General features: G+C 49.5%; 1 protein-coding gene across 4 annotated transcripts in view; it reads right to left on the bottom strand.

Moving 5' to 3' along the window:
- The window catches only part of Pik3c2b (phosphatidylinositol-4-phosphate 3-kinase catalytic subunit type 2 beta), a 65,044-nt gene that overhangs the window by 12,374 nt on the left and 36,665 nt on the right, over positions 1-16,005 (bottom strand). For all 4 annotated transcript variants that reach the window (XM_034513159.2, XM_076941175.1, XM_076941176.1 and 1 more), the window contains 12 exons: positions 15,777-15,899; positions 11,541-11,708; positions 10,896-11,007; positions 9,362-9,504; positions 8,041-8,229; positions 7,051-7,144; positions 6,838-6,932; positions 6,250-6,430; positions 5,425-5,532; positions 4,737-4,829; positions 3,154-3,283; positions 2,106-2,242 (listed from right to left, as the gene is read on the bottom strand). In XM_034513159.2, the coding sequence (XP_034369050.1) occupies positions 2,106-2,242; positions 3,154-3,283; positions 4,737-4,829; positions 5,425-5,532; positions 6,250-6,430; positions 6,838-6,932; positions 7,051-7,144; positions 8,041-8,229; positions 9,362-9,504; positions 10,896-11,007; positions 11,541-11,708; positions 15,777-15,899 (1,573 nt within the window). The remainder of the gene's footprint in view (positions 1-2,105; positions 2,243-3,153; positions 3,284-4,736; positions 4,830-5,424; positions 5,533-6,249; positions 6,431-6,837; positions 6,933-7,050; positions 7,145-8,040; positions 8,230-9,361; positions 9,505-10,895; positions 11,008-11,540; positions 11,709-15,776; positions 15,900-16,005) is intronic.

Genomic DNA, 16,005 nt, shown 5'->3' with positions numbered 1-16,005 from the left:
TGAACCTCAATTTATGTATGATTGTCCTCCTTACTTGAGGGTCTCCCTGATGAAATGTGGGTGTTGCTTACTGAATATAGTCAAGATCTTTTCTTCTAGTTGTTACCATAAGAAACTACCAGGACCATGTCTCACTCCTGTAATCCCAGCACTCAGGAAGCTGAAGCTGGGGGAACATGAGTTCCAGGCCTGCCTTGCTACAGAGCAAGGTCCTGTCTCAAAAAAACCAAAAAGGGGGGAATTAACAAAGATAGCGTTGAGGTACGGGTCTGGTTGTTGGAGCCACTTCCACATTTATTTAGGTACTTGCTAGTACCCTGGCATGGAGTAATCACAGCTCTAACGCCTAGCACGGTGCTCGAGATGGGAAGTATTGGCACCTGGAAAACACGTCGGTATAAATAGCACATGGGTCTGAAGGAGGGAACGAAGACTCAATAGTAATCCTCTCCAAAGGTATCTCGGGTTGTAAAATACAGAAGGAGCAGTTTTTAAGGCTGAGCAAAAGGAAAGAGCTTTCTAGACAAACACGTGCCTGTATCCTCTACCCTTGAGCCTGGGTGAGCAGGGCATGAGACTGGGGTAGGCCAGGCTGGATGACGAAGGCAGTGGTGCATATGTTGGACTTATCAGGTGGGAACCTCTGAAGAAGCCAGCGCAAAGTGTGACATTAATGGCCCTGGGCTTGAGAAGTCCTACATTTACCAACAGGAAGCAGAGAACAGGCCTCGGGAGTCGAGGAGAAACAGGAAACTCAGCTTTGCCTCCTCTGATCACAGCAGAGATGCAGTGGAATAATCCAGCAAGCCAGTGCTATAGAGGCTTAAGCCTCTTGGGAAAGGGCTACAAGAAGGGCTTCAGGGTCTTCAGCGCATGAACAGGGACAGAAGTCGCAAAAGGGGGCATGCTGGTCAACAGTGTGCTAGTCAGAGAGCACACACACGCTAGGGATTAAAACTTCTTCTTTTTTTTTTTTTAATTTTAATTTTTTTTGGTTTTTCAAGACAGGGTTTCTCTGTGTAGCCCTGGCTGTCCTGGAACTCACTCTGTAGACCAGGTTGGCCTCGAACTCAGAAATCCGCCTGCCTCTGCCTCCCAAGTGCTGAGATTAAAGGCGTGTGCCACCACTGTCCGGCTAAAACTTCTTTTTAACTTATTTATTTTTCTTTCCTTTGCAATAATGTTTTGCCTGATCTATCTGTATGAGGGTATCGCATCCCCTGGAGGTAGAGTCACTGACAGTTGTGAGCTGCCATGTTGAGTGCTGGAAATTGAACTCAGGTCCTCTGCAAAAGCAGCCAATGCTCTTAACCACTGAGCCGTCTCTCCAGCCCTGGGATTAAAATTTACTAGGGCCATTTAAGACCATCTGATGACATGCTCATCATAGCATTTGTATTCCCTCCAAGTGAGCCTTATAAAAATCAACATTCTGGTGTGTATTTGTTTTTGAGGTGGAGTCTGTCTATATAGCCCAGGCTGGCTTGAAACTCACAGAGATTCATGTACCTCTGCCTCCTGAGTGTTAGAATTAAAAGTGTGTTCTGGTATTTTATTATGACCTGCCCCTTTCCACTCTCACCCCATACTCCATTAACCCAAAGAACATAGTCATGAAGCTATGTACTGACCATAGATCATAGCAAGCCACCAAGGTCCTACCATCCCTGGAGGCTCACTTTCTTCCTGTAGCCAGGGGCCAGCCAGGCCTCTTTGCTCTCATGTTAGTCTCACCAATAGCCTCCATCTTGGCTTCTAGTTACACAAGGGGCTGGATTAAAATGACAGCCAGAGCCTCTTGCTGCCATCTTGAATTCTCCATAGCCCTCTGAGTGTTTGAGGGCAACTGGCCTGGATGCATAGTTAGGACGGATACAGTCAAGCTCACAAAATCTGCCCAACTCCCCCGGTAAGACCCAAGGGAAGTTTCTCTGACCAATATCAAAGAATAGTGTTAATTTACAAGAGGCATCTGACCCATCTACAAAGAAGCATCAAAGCTGAGCTGGCTCATCTGTGTACACGCAGGTCCAACGAGAGCAAAGCCATACGCCACAGTCAGGCACACAGCCTCAGCTCTTGAGCTTCTGAGTCGTCAATCCTACCTTTTCATATTCATCCTCCCCGGGGTTGTGTTTCTGTAGCCAGTCAGCCAAGGGACGGTCCTTGAAGGAGCCTGTTACCCCATGCTCCACCTGGATCTTTCGAAGTGTTTCAGCGTTGGGAATCATCTCTACCATCCCTGAGAGACAAAGGGTCAGGTTTATGCTCCAGAACAGAGGGAAGAAGTCTACTACAGCAGGGCTAGGTGCTTCCCATGAGCTAAGTTCTAGGGCTTTTGAACAAAGCCTGCTATTAGGAGGGACACACACATGATGGATGATGGGCAGAAGACCACAGCTACATCACAAAGTCTAGACTGGCTCCATGTTTCCACAGTTCATAATATTTCTTTTTTTCCCCTCTTTTCGAATTTTACTATAGAACTCATAAACACACACAGAGAGAGAATGAAAATGAAGGTTTTTTTTTTTTTTTTTTTTTTTTTTAAATCAATGCCTTTTTAATCTCCAGCCAGCTTCAATGAGCACCAACAGTTAGCTAATCTCATCTCACCTCCATTACCTAGCTAGCTTCCTATGTCTTGCCGCTCTGGCTGGAGGACTAACCACAAAGCAAGACAGGGTTTCACTCTGCAGCCCAGGGCTGGCTTCAAACTTCTGATCCTGCACCTCAGCTGAGAGCTGGGATCACAGGTGTGTTGTCACCACCCTCGGCTCTACACATGCCATCTCGTGCATAAATACTTTTAAGTGTGATCAACAAGTACACAATAACCAGTATGTGTCATATCCGAGAAAACAAAACAAAACAAAACAAAAAACGGACAGCAGCCCTTGAAGCCAGCCGATTTTCAAATTTCTTACAGCCATCTCAGAACTACAATTGGTTTGTTTGATCAAGATCCAAAGTCCACAGAGGTTGCTATGCCTCTGACTCGGTTTTGTTTTGCAACAGTCTCTCCCTTACTTTCTTTTTTTCAAGTCACCCCACATCTTCTCATGGAATAACCCTGCCCTCCTATTCTTCATTGTTGGGAAACAGGCAGAAGGCAGCAAGGGAAGGGATGCCCTGCCCCGACTCCCCGCTGACCTTTTCCTCGGCCAGTGGAGAAGCAGCGGAAAATGACCATGCGCATATCCAGCCCCTCCTGCACCCAGATCTTGCTCATGATTCGAATCATCTGCAGGGTGAGCATGTCCTGGCGAAGGTCATCCCCACACTGGATAAGGAAGAGGAGCCATTAAAATCCACCTCCACTCCCTCCCGAAGCCCTCCAACCCCCACAGCATTCCAAACTCCTGTAGCAGGGAGAAGCTGCAGTTCTTCAGTTTTGCACCACTTACCTGGTGACCGGGACCACTGGAGGTCAAGGAGGAAGAGAGGGGACACTGATTCCTGCTGTTTGTCCCTTGCTGTGCCCCACCCCCAACATTCCTGCATGCATATTATAGTTCCCTTTCTGCAAGAAACTCCTCTGATCACTAATCCTGTTGGTCTGAGACAAGGTCTCTCTGCAGCTCAGGCTGGTCTTGACCAGCAATCTTCCTGCCTTGACCTGTGATATAGACCCTCATTATGTCTTGTTCCCTAGGCCTTTTGTTTGTTTGTTTTTGTTTTTAGTTTTTCGAGACAGGGTTTCTCTGTGTAGCCCTGGCTGTCCTGGAACTCACTGTAGACCAGGCTGGTTTCGAACTCAGAGATCCACCTGCCTCTGCTTCCTGAGTGGTGGGATTAAAGGCGTGCGCCACCACTGCCCGGCTCCCCAGGTCTTTTAAAAAATGTGAATGTTTATACCGGATCAGGAACTAGCTGTACTATACAGCAAATGTGCACCATAAGGTTCGAGTCATAGAGTATATTTATTTTACTTGTTGAGTGCTAGAAATTGAACCAAGAGCCAGATGAATGCTAAGCATATTTTTGTTTTTGAGCCCCAGGTAGGTACTGCCTGCCTGGCCCCCTGCAGCACAGACTGTCCTGCCTGCCTGCCCTTCTGCAGTATATACTCTGTGCTGCCTGCCCCCCTCCAGCATATACTCTGGCACTATCATTTGCTTCTTGCTCACCACCATGGAGGAGCCAGTCAGAAGGGTTCATCTATTCTAAACAGTACCTCATATATGGCATATATGGCACCTAGCCACACCCTCTACTAGAATATGATTATCACCTTACCCATGGCATTGTGGGAGTAGCCCCGCCTCCCAGAAAGTGCTTCCATATTCTGAGCTATCAATTGCCTCTATTTCTCCTAACACTGCTGGGGCCATGCAGAATTTATCAAAATCCCTTTTTATCTGCTAGTCTTTCCAGTGGTATGAGTGGACTGGAGATGTGGCTCAGAGGCAGAGCTGTTGCCTAGTGTGCTCAAGGCCCTGAGCTCAATCCCCAGCAATGAGGGGAGGGGGGGGGGTGTGGAGGAAGAAGAGGAGGAGGAAGGAGGAGAATAGGAGTGGTTCAGGCCTATCCTGACAGTCTTGAGCATTCTCTTCTCTCACTGTTTTCATACCCACCAGGCATGAGTAAAGTATTGGTTTTGCTTCGTTTTTTTTTTGAAACAGTGTCTCATTACATAGCCCAGGCTTACCTCATGGCAATCTCTCTGCCTCAGCCTCTTAAGTGCTGAGACTTCAGGCATGTGTCGCCAAGCCTGCTGAGTATAGCACTCTCACCTTGAAGATGACTCTGATGTTCTCCCCCAGGGGGTCCACATTTTGGAAGGCAAGCTTGAGGGGAACTGCATTGGAGTTGAAGTAGGAACAGTCCTGCACAGTAGAGAGGGCAAGCGACTAACGTCAGGGTGGGCCGCAGCCGGTGAGCCAGAATGCTGTCCACCTTCTTGTTGCGGGTCCGCCTAGGATGCATCTTCCAGATTTTCCAGGAACCCAAAATCTACATCCCTTTCCTCGATTCTCTCATCTCGGCTTAGGTTGTTAGAACCGGTGGCTCTACCATCTGATTACCCACCCCTTCCCATCACTTTCTACAAACTTACTAGTTTGTGACTGCTAGTGAATCTCATATCCTACAGGTTCATAATATGATACTACCAACTGCCTCAGAGTTGGGAGGATAGAACGTAAAAACCAACAAAAGACCCGTGGTGGACAGTGAGTCGAGGCATATGGCCAAGAGCTGCCATCCTCACCCCCTCCCCAGCTTCCTCCTCAGCAGCAGCAGGGAGACCCAGCCACTGACCCAGTTCCTCTGCCCTGCACAAGTACAGTTGTCAAGCCATGCCCACACATAGTCAAGCTGGGAAGAGGTCAGCTGTTTGCCTTCCTCCCTCCTCTCCTAAGACAGGGTAAGGAGGCCCTCATCTCCCTGAAGTGTGCCCCCAGTCTTTGAAGTTTGACTCACCCTGGGCACGATGCCCTTCACCAGCAGACTGGGACTAAGCGGCAAACGGCACGAACCATTGAGGGCAAAGAACTGTTCCACCTCCTCCAAGCCCTTACGAAGGATGCCCTTCAGAGGGAGGAGGGAAAAGCAGGATGAGGTGAGAGGCCTAGAGATTCCACTCAGAGCCAGGTGTCTCCCAGAGGAAGGTACCTGTGCCTGAATAACAGGGACAACCTCTGAGAAACTCCTGGGAAGGACGATCACCCACTTGGGCCCCAGACCTGCTGAGTGCACAAAAAGCACCCCTGAGTATCTACAGAAGCCAGACATCCAGGAGAACATAAGAAGTAGGCATAGAATGAAGGGCAAAAACACCCCAAGAGGTAAAATCCTGCCTGGGCTTTGCTTAGAAAAGCTGACAATCCAGACTTACATATAGAAGTCTCTCAAGTTTTAAATGTCAAAAATCAGAAGCACTGCTGGTGTGGCACAGTGTCCCTTTCTGTCACCTGTCTCAGCCCCGAGCCACAGTTCCCCACAAAGAAGTGACTGAATCCTAGCCCTCACCGGCTGAATGTGCCTATGCAATAGACAGCATACACAAGTACGCCTAACCTCTAAGGCAAACAGCTGAGTCAAAACTCTACTATTTACAAGCCAAACAAAACACATTCATGAGCTGTGGTCAGCTTGGGGACTATCTGCTTAGGACTGCGGGTTAAAACCACCTCCTTCTAGCTTCTAAATGGGAGACAGTCATTTTCTGTCCTGCTGCTCAGGATGCCCCGTGAGAAGGAGACTCCTGGTTACACAAGCCTTAGAGAGCCAGCCTTGCCCACTCACCTGGCGTGCAGATGGGGTGGCCTCTCGGACCTGCTGGGCGAGTTTGGCCAGGGTGTTGACAAGCCAGCACTGGCGGTTAAACTCTTCCCTCAGTCCCTTGCCACAGCAACACAGCAGGGCTGCTAGCAGGTATTGGTAGCGAATGCTGAACTGAGAGTCCTTGAGGCTATCCTTCAGTAACCTGCAGGGCAGGGCAAATGGGCATCAGGCTACTCAGTTAGCCATGGCACCGAGCTAGGGAAGAAAGCGTCCTATCTTACCTCATTCAGAAAGCACCCGCCCCCTGCTTTGGGGAAAATATAGTTTGAACATCTAACCTGTCTTTGAGCTGAAGCCCCTCTACAGCTCACTTTGCCTCTATCCTTCCACCATGGGTGGGTAGAGAAGGGGGACATAAATGATACTCCCAGAGTTACATGGAGGTGAACTGAGACTTGCCCTGAAGAAAGATACTAGACCAAGGCCACAGGGTAGACCAGCAACATACTGGAGCCTAATCTCTTAGCTCCTCCATCTGGCCTGCCATAGGGAAGATAGTCTTGGCCTAAGGACCCTGTCTCCCTCCTTTCTTTCTTCCCATGATTTTACCAGAAGAAGTAGTGGGTCACTCGCAGGTCAGAGATGGCTCGCTTCAGGAGAAAGCGCACCAAGGGGCTATCCAGGTAGCACTCATACTTCAGGGCCTGTTCAGAAGAAAGCAAACATGAGGCGTTATTAACCACCTACGGCCACACTGACTAGTGTCCCTGGGATCTTGGCTTCTGAGATCAGATGCAGCACGAGAACTGTACGGCCTCCCACCTGTACTAGCTGGGGCAGGTAGTCCAGCAGTTCAGCATCTGAGAGGGAGCCGATCCACTGCACGGCCATCCGCCGCACCTCCTGGTCCGGAAAGCTGCAAAAGAATTTGGAGCCTTGACAATCCTCACTATGGGCTGTGACTCCGATGTGAGCCCACAAAACCTTGTGCTTGGGGGTCAAAGGCATGGAGCAGGAAGGAGCAGGAAATGTCATTTTCCCCAATATCTGCATCTCTTCTGGAGGGCAGTTCTTAGGGATGGTCCTTCCCCATGGACAGAGTCTCCCTTGGACATTGAGGAATAGGATAGTGACCTTTCTCATTTCCTGAACACTTAAAAAAATAAAAATAAAACCAAGTGTTCCACTCCACCCCCAAAGTTCTTCCTCAACTTGCTGCACTGGGTTAGAAATTCAAGGAGCCCTTGAGTGGGTGTAGCATGTTTTCTGGGTAACATCCTATAACACAAAGCCTGCCAGGCAAGTGATTGAGAACTGTGGGGTTTTATATAAGCCAACAGACAGCCTGGAAGATGAGTTTCTCAGGGTTTAGCAAAGATGTAGCCTCAAAAAGTCTCAGCGGCAGCTACAATTTAATTACTCAGATGGCAAGAAATAGACCAGGAAGCCTGGGTGCAATCTAGAAAAGACAGCTGAGGAGTCTCAGACTGGGAGCCCTGTGACCCTAAGAACTCTTCAGGAAAAGGAAGCAAGAGTGGGAAAGGTTTAGGCTGTACAAGGGAGAGCATTTGTTAAAACTTTTGGTGAATGTGGGTATTTTCTTATATGTAAATTTTGCCTACAAAAAAAAAAAAAAAAAAAAAAAGGAACCCCGAACTCTACTAATAATGTGCATGCTACTGGAGCATGGTGGTGAATGTCTTTAATCCCAGCACTCAGGAGGCAGAGTCAGGCAGATCTCTGAGTTCAAGGTCAGCCTGTCAGTAATGGCAGTCCTGGAGCAGGGAGGGACAAGCAGGAGCTACAACTCACGTGGCATGCAGGAGTCCCAGGGCATCCTGGTGGTTCATGTGAGTCCACTGTTGCAGGAGAGCATAGATGTCCGGCAGGCAAGCCCACTCCCAGCTGGGTGCACTGGCGAGCACCAAGGGGAGCGAGCTCACCTCAGTGTGGCAGTAATAGCGCTTCTCCCACAGCTGCTTCTTGTCAGCATCAGTGAGCCTATGGCGAGAGCGGCAGAGTGGGCCGGAGCGCACAGAACTGCCATTTTCAAGGGAACTGCTGCACACACTATTATTCAGTGGCTTCCCAACGTCACCACACATTATCACAGAAGGGGCTTGGTGACTTCTGACAACTAGGTCCCACACCAATGCCAGTTGAGTCAGAATGTCTTAATAAACTAAACATGTGGTTATTTTTTTTTAAATGATCACAGGTGATTGCAAATTTGGAGAACAGGGTCCGCATCTCACCTTTGACCCAATCTCAGGGGCATTTCTCCGACTGAGGATGAAATCATAGGCCAATAATATCAGACAGGGGGATGCCCTGATGGTACTACTCCCAAGGAGAGCCACTAGAGGGCAGTGGGAAACACCTGTCAGGGTTTGGTCAGCTGTGAGGCTCTAGGGATTTCTCTTCGCTTTATAGAGGGTCTGCAGCTAATTGGGACTCGCCTGAGATCAGGTGTCTAATGGAAGACTGGAGCTGATGGCTAATGAAATGAGGGGTGAGGGTGAGGAGTGGGCTGGGGGCAGGGAGGTCTGCCTCTCATTCCCCCACCCAGCATATGCACAGGGCTATGCAGGGCCCAGAGAGGTGGCTAGGATAATCCAGAGCCCTGACTCTCCTCACTCACCCCTCCCTCTCCAGTCCTGGTGGACACAGCAGCTCCAAGGATGAGATCAACCTGGGCTCCTTTACTCCTGAGAGCTGCCAGCTTGCCAAGACACCTGATCTTTTTTGGAATGTGACAAGGCCAGAAAAATGCAAAGGCCTTTGGTATGGAGGAAGGGGGAGGAGGAAGTAGGGGCAGGGAGGAGAAGACAGAAGTCAGCTGCCCCACCAGAACCAGGCAGTGTATCTGGGGTAGTGGCAGGTCACTCACTAGTGTGGCACCAGACATTCTCGGATCCTATTTCCAGACTTGCCCTATCCACTTTCCCTAGTGTCAACTAGAGAAAGGTCTGGGGGCTGCCACCTTTGCCGAGTGGTAGAACGACCCTTTCAATGATCACTTCCAGTCCCCAAGCACAATGGCATGGCCTAGATGCTGGGAGGTAAGAGGTCAGGCAGACACGGACAGACAGTGGGAAGCCTGCGCTACATACGGAGGTGTCCTGGGCCTCACCAGTATAGGGACTCCTTCTGCGTAATGTCTTTAAGTTTGCGCTGGTCCTCCTCCCGGAGACTGCCAAACTCATAGCGGGGGCTGAACTTGTCTCCAGGGGGGCTGGTGAACTTGATGTCAAAGGCCGAGGTGGGGAAGTCAATCTTGGGATAGGATCAGAGAAGCAGAAGCAGCAAGGAGAGGAAGGAGGCAGCGTCATTGGAGGCAGCCACTTCCCTGGTCCCCGGCTGTTCTCTCCCAGGCTGCTGCTCCTGCCTCCAGCCTCCCCTTCCCTGAGGCTCTTGGTAAAATAACCCCAATGCCTGTGGTGATCCCCAAAGTCCCATCTGTAGCTTTCAGCAAAAACTGAAAGGAAACCGTAAGAAGCCTAGTGTGGTGAGTCCCGCCAATAATCCTAGCACTCAGAAAGGCTGAGGCAGGAGCATTGCTGCAAGTTTGAGGTCAGTCCAATCTACACAGTAAGTTTAAGGCCAGTCAGCAATCATTGAGAGGCCCTATTTCATCCAAACCTTCCCCTCAAAAAAGGGAAACATGGGCTGGGGTGTGGGGAGTGGGTTAAAGCCTTTAATCCTAGCACTTAGGAGGCAAAGGCAGGCAGATCTCTGAGAGTTTGAGGCCAGTCTGAACTACAAAGCAAGTTCCAAGACAGCCAAAGCCGTTACACAAAGAAACAATCTCAAAAAAAAAAAAAAAATCAAAAATAAATAATGGATGGATGGAAAAAATGGGGAAGGGAGGGAAAGGCTGAGTTGAGATGCTTAAGGAAGACAGGATAAGCCCCACTTCAAAACCCTGATCGGCTATTGATAGGGCAAGCCACTTAGAGTACTCAAGCTGAAGCTGGGGACCACCTAGTGTGGTCCCCGAGGCACCATAGCCTCCTGGGATCTGGGAGCACACCTTGAGTGAAGGCTCTATTAACTCTAGGGCCTGTGGTCATCTGCTCTGGGCCACCAAAATATACATCCTCCTAAAATGGGCATCAGAGCTGAAAGATCCGGTTCTCCAAGGGGTTCTGCTCACTCAACTCAGCAAGTGCAAAGTGCACCTGCCACATACTGGGCAGAGTCAAAGGCAAAAACACCTGCTAATGGAGTTGCATTCTGGATCTTTCTTCTTCATTGTCTGTTGGTTTTATCATCCCCTACTCCATACCACAGTATCTCATGGGCTTGAGAGATGGAAATCAGAATCGGGATTGAGCCAGCTTCTCTCTCACCCTCCCTCCAAGGAGGATAGATGCGTTGACAATGCTTTCCCTCGGGCCCCAAGAGAAGCACCCAATTGGATCTGGCCTAGAAGTATGAGGTCTCAAAGCAAGGGGAGCCATGAGTGGGGAAGGTCTCAGACCTATCTTTAGAGGATGCTGTGAAACTGGGGGAGGGGGTGCCTTTCATTCACGTTCTCCCATTCACTGAGATCTTGGTTGTATCTCATCCCATGCCCAGAGTTCCTAACTAGAGCTCAGTGGGAGCCTTGGAGCTAACTTTGGTACTGTGTGATAGATGGGTGAGAGACATAGCCTGTGTCTCACCTGCAGGATGACACTGTCTGGCTGGTGGAAATTAGGTGCACTCCAACGGGCACTGGAGTTTTCCTGTGTTGCTGGCCACAAGCCCAGAAGCTTTCGGCCACAAGTCAAGACTCTAAGGCAGAAGGAGGGTAAGATGAGCCAACAACCAGTGCCTATGCTGGGGGTTTCTCTTCTGCTCGCTTATCCCCAAACCTTTTCTAGCTGACGCTTCTTCCTCACTCCTGTCCCTCGGGTTATCCCCATAGGCCATGGATCTTACTTTAAGCTCTAGGAAGGCTCCTGTTGCAGAAAGCCTCTCTGAGCTCACTACTCCCTGACCAGGATGACCCTTTGGCAGGGATGTTTCCATTAGGAAGAGAGGCCTGGGTAGATGACCTCTGAAGCCCTCTGAAGGAAGGTCCAGATGACCTGTTATAGGGACAGTGCTTTCCTATGTCCCCTCCCCAACCTACTAGGTTACATCAATAGTCCTGGTCACCAGTTCTATGCATTGAATTCTCTACTGGGACGGGGAGCTCTGAGCTTCCCAGTGAGCTCCATGTGGCCAACCATTCTCAGGGGTTACCGAGTATAACAACCAGGCTTTCTCTCCATCCCTCTTGCTCCTTTCCAAGGCCAGAAGCTGCTCCCCTGGAGCTCACGTACTGCCTGAAGTTGAAGAGAGGGGTAGTGACCCAGCCCAGAGCTTCAGGCACCCGCTTCTGCTTATTAGCTTCGGAGGAACCCCCAGGAGGGGGAATGGGCAGGGCATAGAGTGTGGCACACAGCAGAGTCTCCCGAGGCAGCCTGTTCACCTGCACCGGAAAGCAGATCCTAGGAAACAAGGGGACCAAAGTCAACAGCCTTCTGGGGTGGGTGTGGGGGTGTCAAGTACAAGCAGAGAATTAGGGACACAGTCACCTATGTCCCTAGGTGTGTTTCTCAAGGAACCAGGACAAGTCTCAAGAGCCTCTAGGAAGAAGCACCAGGTTCTCTGCCCTCAGTGCACTCGGCTTGGTTGTCCCCTCAAGAATCTATTTATCTGTCCCCTCTCCCAGCCCCAGGGACATAGCTCCAAAGCAGGCTCAGAGTTAGAGGAAGAAAGAGAAGGAGCTCTTCAGAGTTCCCCAGGAGTGAGAAAGGCAACAGGCAAGGCCAACACATGAAGCAGGGAGCACTCAAGGCCAGAAGTTCTTCAAGGTCTCGCCCTGACTGGACTACACCCAGCTACACCCTGAGTTCAGGGTAAGGAGATTTGGGTGTGGGGAAGTAGAGAGAGCTGGGGGGCTAGGGAAAAGAGAGCCAGGACCCACCCTGTTACCTTTCCGGGAAGCTGTCCCTGGGCCAAAGTCCACACTGCCACACCCTCTTGGCTGGCCCAAGGCCCAGCTGCTTCTACACCCAAAGGGCACAGAGACAGGGTCGCCACCCCCAAGGTCAGAGGTCACAGAGAAGGCAGCCTCCCTCTTCACTGCACCTCACTTCTGGGGGAAGTTTCCACTCAAAGAAGGCACTCAGCAGCCGCAGACTGGCACACTCCTGCTTTGCCCCAGCTGCTTCTACCCTGGGGGCCCCACAGCTATAATTAGGGCCCCTTCAGCAGCCAGTGAATATGCCAGGCTGGATTTGGCTGGAGGTGACAGAGAGCGGCTGTTGGGCCTATTTTGAGAACAAACTGATCCCATGTTCTACTACAGTGGGAGGGAGAGGCAGCTGACCCCATAGCCAGGGAGAGGAGCTGGTCTGATCATCCAACAGGGAAGAATCATCAGCCAGGGAAGAAGAGCTGACTCGTGGTATGGCCATAATCCCAACTCTTGGGAGGCTGAGGCAGGAGGACTGCTGGAATTTCAAGGTTATCATAAGTCTGCATGAGTATGAGACCCTGTCTTGGGAAGGAAGGAAGGAAAGGAGGGAGGGAGGGAGGGAGGGAGGGAGGGAGGGAGGGAGGGAAAAAGGAAGGGAGGAAAAAGGAAAGGGGAGGGGCGGCAAAGTGTCTGACTGAAACCATAATTCAAAGAAGCAGGCAAAGCCTCCCCTTTCTCAGGTCTCAATATATCTGGGATTCCAAAATGACCTTCCTAACCCTTTTCCTGGGCTTGGTCAAGGGAACCACTACATCTCTTGAAGAGCTGACTCTTTTGGCCTAGGAAATTTTCCTCTCTGTGAGCTCTTCTCCAACATTATAGCATTGGGGCTACCTCCTTCAGGGGATGTGCTGGGTGAGACTCCTGCTCAGCCACTCACAATCTAGGGCATCTGAATTGACAGCTTGGCCCTTGGCACGTTCACCAGGAAAAGAGCGGCCTATAGTTTGGGTTCTTTTTGCTGTGTGATATTAGTTATTATACAGGACCTGGCTGATGTGACATAGATAGCATTTTCACACAAATATCCCCCGGGGCATTAGTCACTGCCAGCCACCTGGAACAGAGAAACAGGAACTGAGAAGCTCAGAGCTCAGATGCTAAGATGAGGACAGTGAAGTGCATTTGTTTATCAAGCAGTAGACATAGGCTGAGTTTGGTCTCTCTCCCTTTCTCATTCTGTCATGTCTGTCTGTCTGTCCCCACCTCCACCCCACCCCCTCTCTCTCATCTTATCTCATTATTTAGGTTAGGCTGGTCTTGAACTCTTTTTTTTTTTTTTTTTTTTTTTTTTTTAAGATTTATTTATTTATATGTATATGAATACACTATTGCTATCTTCAGACACACCAGAAAAGGGCATTAGATCCCATTACAGATGGTTATGAGCCATCATGTGGTTGCTGGGAATTGAACTCAGGACCTCTGGAAGAGCAGTCAGTGCTCTTAACCACTGAGCCATCTCTCCAGCCCTGGTCTTGAACTCTTGCTTTAGTCTTTTAAGTGCTGGATTACAGGTAGGGCCCACCATGCTTAGCTATCCCAGTACTTTCCTATTTATTGGTTTGCTTCATCTCTGTGCTACTGATGAATCTAGGCAAACACTCTACCACAGAGCAAGGTGCTTTCTTAGTGTCCTGACCACTCTTCCAAGTCTTGCAGAACACTCCTAGAACCGCCTCTATTCCAGGCTGTGTCTCCAGTACCATCTACTGAGGGTGGCAGGATCAAAGCTGAGAACAGAACTTAAGCGTGTGGTGCCTTTTCCCACATGCCTTGGCCTTCATTAAGAAGTGCTAAAAGGCCATGTGGTGGTGCAGGCCTTTAATCCCAGCACACATGAGTTCAAAGCCAGCCTGCTCTACAGAGTGAGTTTCAGGATATCCAAGGCTACACAGAGAATTACCTCCCACAGGGCCTACCCCTGTGTAACAAGGTAGAGATCTCGAACCTGTCGTGGTAGGACACCCACGTGGGATGATGGGCTGTGTCCGTACCTCAAACTCTGTCAGAGAACAGGTCCCATGGTTAGTGAGGATGGGGACTCTCAATGGAGACTCTTGACTTTGGCAGTATTACACTGAACCCAGGTCTTACTATGTAGTCCAATTTGCCCTCAGATTCACGGCCCTTCTGCCTCAGCTTCCTGAATGCTTACAGACACGAGTGTCACGCTCTGCTTCTCAGGGACCACTTAATGCCACTACCTTCTCTACAGGGTGGCGGGGAGTTCTCATAAGTGTTTGTTAGTGACAGTTGTACTTTGTTACTGCTCTAAGAATGACCTAATGAAGAACAGGTTCTGCCTTCCCTCTGGTCCCTCTATAAAACAATTACCCAGACCCTTCAACTACTTGAGAATCCTGGACCTCCCCCATGGACACTCTTCTGTCTCTATCACCTGCATTCTACACACTTAAGTTGCATTTGCTGCTTTACACATGGTAGCCCAGGGAAGTGAAGCTTGGGGGCGGGGGAGACAGAGCAAGCAAAAGGCTTTATGACTGTCGAAAGGGTTAATAAGGTCCAGCAAAGACAAGCACTGGGGGTTGGGGGGGAGGTATACAAACCTGCAATACCACCTTCCTCACTGTCCCCTCACCCCTCATTGTCTTGTTTGGCTGAAGCTTTCCTTCCAGAAATCGATTTATTGTTAATAAATAGTACTTGATGCTATCTTGTACTGGTGGTTATTATATTTATAACTTGCCTGTCTCCCTTCAGTGCCACACCCGTTTCCAGGTTAAACAGGTGTTCTCAAGTCTCAATTTGAGAAGCTGAGGCACCGACAAGCTAGAGAGAGCATGGCATTACCAAGAAAGCCAGAAACAGAGCCTTATTCCTTGGCTCCATGACCATTCTTCCTCTCCTAGACACCATCTCTGCACTATCCATAATGGACAAGCCAAGCCCCCCTCTGCCCTATCCTTTTTTGTAGATATTGAGATGGGATCTCCTGATTGGCCTAGAACTTGCTATGTAGCCCAGGGTGGCCTCAGAATTACAGCCATCTTCTTGCCTCTGCCTCCCAAGTGCTGAGATTCTAGATTTGGTTTTATGCTGTTTTAGGGTCGAAATCCAGGGCCTTGTATACACCACTCAAACACTCTGTTTGGAGCTTAGCCCCTCTGTCTGTTCTAAGAGAATGTTGGGAAGAAAGGTAAGTAATTAAAAAAAAAAAAAATCTGAAGACCAGTTAAATGTTTTAAGAGAGGCAAGAGAAAAAACAAGAAAGGTATTTTTAAAATCAGCAAGTAATATTTACATGACTTATTATAGATTATAAAGAACTTTTATGGGTACTTCCGGTTGGGTGTCCCTAATAACTTGAAAGGTAGAAGTGATTTGTTTGTCCCCAGGTAAGAGTCAGGAAATGATGACTCAAGAAGCCGGGTGACCTATCTGGATAAAGGATAGCTATGGAACCTGATTTAACCCAGGCTTGAGCTCAGTTCCGGGTCTAACTACAGCTCCAGGGATATCCCTGAAGTAAGCAGGTTAGCTGAGGCCATCCGGGGGCTGAGAGAGAACTTACTGCTGGTCCCAGACGATGAGGTGGAACAGATACTTGGAGAAGTGAACCCGTCGGGTCTGCAGGGGGCTGCAAAGTTCCTTGCCACCATGGCTGAGGGAACACGAGAGGTAGAAATCTTCATAGCTACAAAACAACCAGAGCAGGTCAGTACGCCTCGCCCAGCACACCCTGTCCTTAAAACCAACCTCAGCCACGCTGATGCCAACTTCCGTTTCCTCTGGTAGACTTC

This window comes from Arvicanthis niloticus, chromosome 10 (assembly GCF_011762505.2).
Source record: "Arvicanthis niloticus isolate mArvNil1 chromosome 10, mArvNil1.pat.X, whole genome shotgun sequence".
Taxonomy (NCBI): domain Eukaryota; kingdom Metazoa; phylum Chordata; class Mammalia; order Rodentia; family Muridae; genus Arvicanthis; species Arvicanthis niloticus.
Note: the sequence above shows the minus strand (reverse complement) of the source record. Positions and strands in the feature narration are given on the sequence as shown.